General features: G+C 33.5%; 1 protein-coding gene across 1 annotated transcript; it reads right to left on the bottom strand.

Moving 5' to 3' along the window:
- Window positions 1–2,368: 2,368 nt before the first annotated feature.
- On the bottom strand, window positions 2,369–4,714 carry LOC115978829 (beta-amyrin 28-monooxygenase-like). The gene is made up of 3 exons (XM_031100707.1): window positions 3,763–4,714; window positions 2,826–3,013; window positions 2,369–2,726 (listed from the first exon to the last, which is right to left on the bottom strand). Exons 1-3 carry the CDS (start codon window positions 4,712–4,714, stop codon window positions 2,424–2,426), a joined length of 1,443 nt encoding a protein of 480 aa, XP_030956567.1. The 3' UTR covers window positions 2,369–2,423.
- Window positions 4,715–5,391: the final 677 nt, after the last annotated feature.

Here is a 5,391-nt window from a genome sequence, read left to right as displayed (position 1 = left end):
TCTCTTTGTTTGATTTTGTTTTGTTGTGTCTTACCACGTTTTGAACGAAGGGTTGAATTAAATATTACAAGCATGCTAGGTTCTATTTGATTGTTGTTTGGTTGTGCTTTAAAACTGGGATTCTAGGCGTGTATGTGTACGCATGTTTTATGTATGTGTATGCATACTCGTGGCATGCGTACGCATACATGTGCCTAGAAACCCAGATTTAGGGTTCTTACTATTTTGTTTGTTTTGATTAGTTTTAATCACATGTTTATGTCCTATTGAATCTAGTTTTCATGTGTCTAGGTCTAGGGTTAGTAGAATAACATATTTTACTTGTTTAATTGATATATTGATAATTAGGGTTTATATCTTGGATGAATAATATGAGCATGCACATAAACATGATCATGCATTGATGCATAGGTGCAGTGATGAGCATGATATGGTTGATGAACATGATGAATATGCTTGGTTGATGTCATGATGCTATGCTTGGATGTTTGGGATATGTTTGATGTTGATGCCTTATTAGTGATATTGTTTTGTGATGTGTTTGCTGCCCTTGGATATATTTTGCTAGATGAATGATAGGGGTTTTATGCTTTGGATGAGTGTGGGACATTTGTCATGTTTGGATGTTAGATGCATATTAGTGTGTGTGAGTTTGGAATAACATATTAGAGGACCCTTTGATGGGATTAGGATTTGGAACACAATGAGTGGAAGCCGACCTACAGGTCAGGTGGGGTTAGGTGCCTAACACCTTCCCATCTCCATACCTAATCTCCGAATATGTGCTCTGGTAAAGATTAATCCTACCAAAAGGGTTCTATATTTATGGTTCCTAGACCTAATCTAGGTGACATCTCCATTTACACCCTCCGTCATGGTCTACCCTAGGCCAAGGTGTACTTCCCACGACTTTGGAGAAACCCAAAAACTCATCGCAAGCTCTTGTGCCCACACTTATAACCGCTTGTTCTTGACTAATGAATTTTCGAGAGTGGTGACCTAAAATTCACCCAGTGAGGTTTTTGCCCTGTGAAGGTTTTCTCCATTTGTCAACAAATCACTTTATCAAATTTATTTTTCGCTGCACTCTAGATTATTTGGTGATTTGTTCGCGCCTCCACGTTATTTGGATGTAATTTGACCTAATTAATCAACTTAAGTAATTGAATTATTTAATTAGAGTCAATCTATAACCCAACATAAAGAATATTAATTAGGACTAAATCAATTTAGAGGATAATTGCACATGACTTAATGAGATAAAATAATTGTCTTCAACTATATAAAATTTTCTTGGTGATTTTTTTTATAAACAGAAAATAATACTACATATTATACCATATTAAAATAATACTATATATATTTGTGTGTTTCTTATTTTTGTCGATTTTAAAATTTATTGATATACTTCGCTTGGCCTTGTAAAAAAATTTATGCGCTCTAACACTGCGTCACTAGATTACTATCATAAATATTCTTATAACTATAAGAGGTTCCACACACAAAAAACAATACAAAATAAAAACAAAAACAAAAAATTGAGTATGGTAGAATTTCCCATAAAATCAATGTGTGTTTGTTCTTCCCTAAGTCGGCCAAATATGTACTTGGTAATGCAAGAACAATAATGTACAAGATTTAGATGATAAATACAAATTTTCTTTATTCTAGTAACTCTAAATATGTGTACATCCAAGTTTAGGAGAAATTATAAGGTCCTTAAGGTAGATAAGTGACGTGGTCCACTATTCTACTAAAAGACTCCCACTTGTTTAAAATTGCTGAGTTAGAAAAAATTTTTTAAACAGAAATTGATTACTGACTCAGCAATTTTAAACAAATGGGAGTCTTTTAGTGGAATGGTGGACAAGTGACATTGTCCACTAAAAGACTGTATAATTTCTCCATGTTCGGGGACTAGTAGTTAGTTGAATTGAATCAACAACGAGCATAAATATACTCCTCAGTGGCAAAAAAATTAAGCATAATTGAAATTAAGAGGGGGACTAGTTAATGTTAGAAAATGCTAAAGTTATTACCAATTTTATTACTAAAAACTTATAAATTGATATTGAAATGATTTTTTTTTTTTTTGAGTTATTTCAATAACATAACAATCAAATTTTTGCATTACTTTTTCTTTTCTTTTCTTTTTATGATTGATGACATATCAATTGATAAGCTTACATCCTTCCCAAGAATAAAAAGAAATAAATAAATGCTGAGCACATACAATTGATATTGGGATATTACAATTTTATTACATGAGACTTATATATTGATATGTCACAAATCATAAAAAGGCAATTCAAACATTCATTTATTATGTTATTGAAATGACACAATTTACATTTATTGCTAGATAGATTTAACATTTTCTTATATAAAATTTGTGTCATTCAATTAATGTTTGACTCAATCTATTATTTATGACTATGAGGCTTAAGGTAAATTGGAAGACCATTAACTGGAATGGGTGATACATAGAAACACAACTTTTCATCTAGAATTGCTTTCTCCCACTTGAATCTTGTCACCACATTATGCATAAACACTAGTATTTCTAATCGAGCATACTCCCTCCCAGGACACATTCGAGGTCCTCCTCCAAATGGTACAAAAGTGTAAGGTTCAGGTCCATTCCCTTCAAATCTTGAAGGATTAAATTTCTCAGGATCTTGAAAGTATTTGGGATTTTTATGTGTCGAATATGGAGTCCAAAATGTCTGCAAATATATGGATTAACACTAAGAATCACCATTATAACATAGAGAATTGATGTATAATTTAGCTCATGTACCGATAACTTGGTAAGTGTCACATACCTTCCACCCTTTAGGAATAGTAAAATTTGTGTAAGTGAAGTCATTTACAACCTCTCTAAATGTTCCTTGAGTAGGTGGTGTTAGCCTCATAGACTCAAGTACCACATTCCAAGAGTACTTCATCTTTTTAATGTCGTCCCAGTTCAACAGATCATTCGGGCCTTTGGATTTTGCAATTTCCATTTGCTCTGTTTACAAATAAGGCCCACTTTTTCGTTAGATTAATCATTCGAAATTTCATTTATAACCTATGTCACTTGTCTGAAGGCATAAAGCATACCAAACAAAGTTTCTATTTCTTCTTAGGGAGCCACAGTATGATTATGCATCTGTAGTGTGTATGTAGATGTATTGATAATGCTAGACCATTTAATAATTTTATATTAGATATGTATTTTGATAAATAAACCATTAAATTATATATATTTTTTCCTTATACCTTATATTTGTCCAAAATATCAAGATCATCATAGATCAATAATTGTCTTATTTTTGAAATGTTTAAATTTAAAGTTTTTATATTCTCAAGTTTTCTACAAAACATGGGTTGTGGATTGAATAATAAATAACATAAGTTATTAATCAAATAGTACATAACATTCGATTAATATGTAATTTGACATGCATGTTAAGAAGTACAAAAATATTTAATTTAAAGGTGGAAATTTTCAAATTTTAATCCAACAGGAAGTTATTAAGCAGTGCTATATTAACAAAGATATACACCAAGTTTAGTTGAATATATACATATAGAAAATATGAAAACGAATTCTAAATTGAAATTCTTGTTGATCCCCAACCGCAATACAACATTATACTATCGAAAATTGTTAAATGGTAGAGACACTATTGATAAGGATTATTTTATACTAGGAAAGAAGTATAGCTTAATTGTAATTTAATTGAAAGAAGCCAGGGTTCAAGTGTTGATAAGTACCTTTGAAGACCTCACTGTAAACATGAGGAAACTCTGCTAGATACTTCAACATAAATGTGATAGCTGAATTTGTGGTATCATGGCCAGCAATAAGTAAGGACATAATTCTACTAGCAATCATCATCTCATTAATAGCTTTTCCATTCTCATCTAATTCAAGGAGCGAGTGAGTCAAAAAGTCACGAGCAACCGCCCCATCATTCTCGGATAGCTCCTTCTTCCTCTGTTTGATGACTTCTAAAATCTCCTGGCGAACAACTTTGCCTGCTCTTATGGCACGGTTGAAAGTTGTGCCTGGTATATTTATAGGCACAGACAGTAAACCTTGTATGATAATGGCAAAGTGATCAGAAAATTTTTTCACATGGTTGTGATTTGTGACGCTTAAAAAAAACCTACAGGCCAACGCAAAGGCATATTTCATGGAGAGTGGAAAAACTTTGACTTCTCTGTAAGGAGACCACTCTGTCTCCAAGTGCTCCTTTGCCATGGAGTCCATGATGGGTACGAAATGTTGAAGAGCTTCGGGCTTGAGAAATTCAACCACGGCCCTCCTCATTTGAACAAAATCTTTTTCGGCTACATCTTCAACAAGTTCAGGAGAAGATAGTATTTTTAGCATGGAGCGTGGCCACCAAGTGGAGAGATTTTTTTTATCGTTGTGGAACAGAGACTTGTTTGCTGAAGCACCACAAAACACAACCATGTTCTCACCAAACAGTGAGGTTTTGAAGAGATCCTGTGAATATTTTCTCATTCTGTCGTTAAAGAAGATCTCTTGGGTTCCTCTTCTTCTTGCCATGGCAAATTCCAATGTTTCTCCAATGACAGGCCATCCCATTTTACCGGGTGGCAACTTGGCATGATTGGATTTTTGTTTATATATAAGGCATATGAGAGAGACCGAAATACAAAGGATTACAAGGTGAAGCAAGTTGGGAAAGAAATCCATACCAACTTCCACAATTACAGCAATGAGCAAGACGTGAAAAGGTGATGGACAAGCTCTAGCAAGTTTTGCTAGGATATATATAGGAAAAGAAGAGTGCATGCATTTTCTAGAGAGTGAAACATTCTAGAGAGAGAGAGAGAGGTTGGAATCTCTTGATGTTTTCAACTGAGACATAAAGAGTTCAAATCCTCTCATTCCTAACTGTTAAACTATCGAAAAGAGAGAATTTAATTGGAAAGAAATAATAGCCACCTAGGCAGAGGCGGAGCTAGGGGGGGCTTTTCTCCTAGAGTAGGTGAAAATACCTCTAAATTAGATGACAATTTGCGTATTAGCCCCCCTGAAATTTCAAATTTTGCATCTTAAAATGTACTAGAATTTAGATCATAAAGATTTGTTTTTTGTTGAGAAAATCATTAAATTAATTTGGCTGCTCAAATTTTTAAGCAGTCCAGAAAACCAAGACACTGCTCTAGGACTACTTACGTACACCTATAATACGATTGCAATCATTGGCAATGCATACTGCTTAAACCAAGATTGCACCATTAGTTTTCCCTTATATACATACCAAAAGGCAAAATGGCAATATAATATTTTCCATGTGAGACAGGTTCGTTTATATAATTGTCACCTATTAGATCAGTCAAACAATTTTGATGCATGTATCGCTATTT

This window comes from Quercus lobata, chromosome 3 (assembly GCF_001633185.2).
Source record: "Quercus lobata isolate SW786 chromosome 3, ValleyOak3.0 Primary Assembly, whole genome shotgun sequence".
In the NCBI taxonomy this organism is placed as follows: domain Eukaryota; kingdom Viridiplantae; phylum Streptophyta; class Magnoliopsida; order Fagales; family Fagaceae; genus Quercus; species Quercus lobata.
This window is presented reverse-complemented; position numbering and strand designations above follow the sequence as displayed.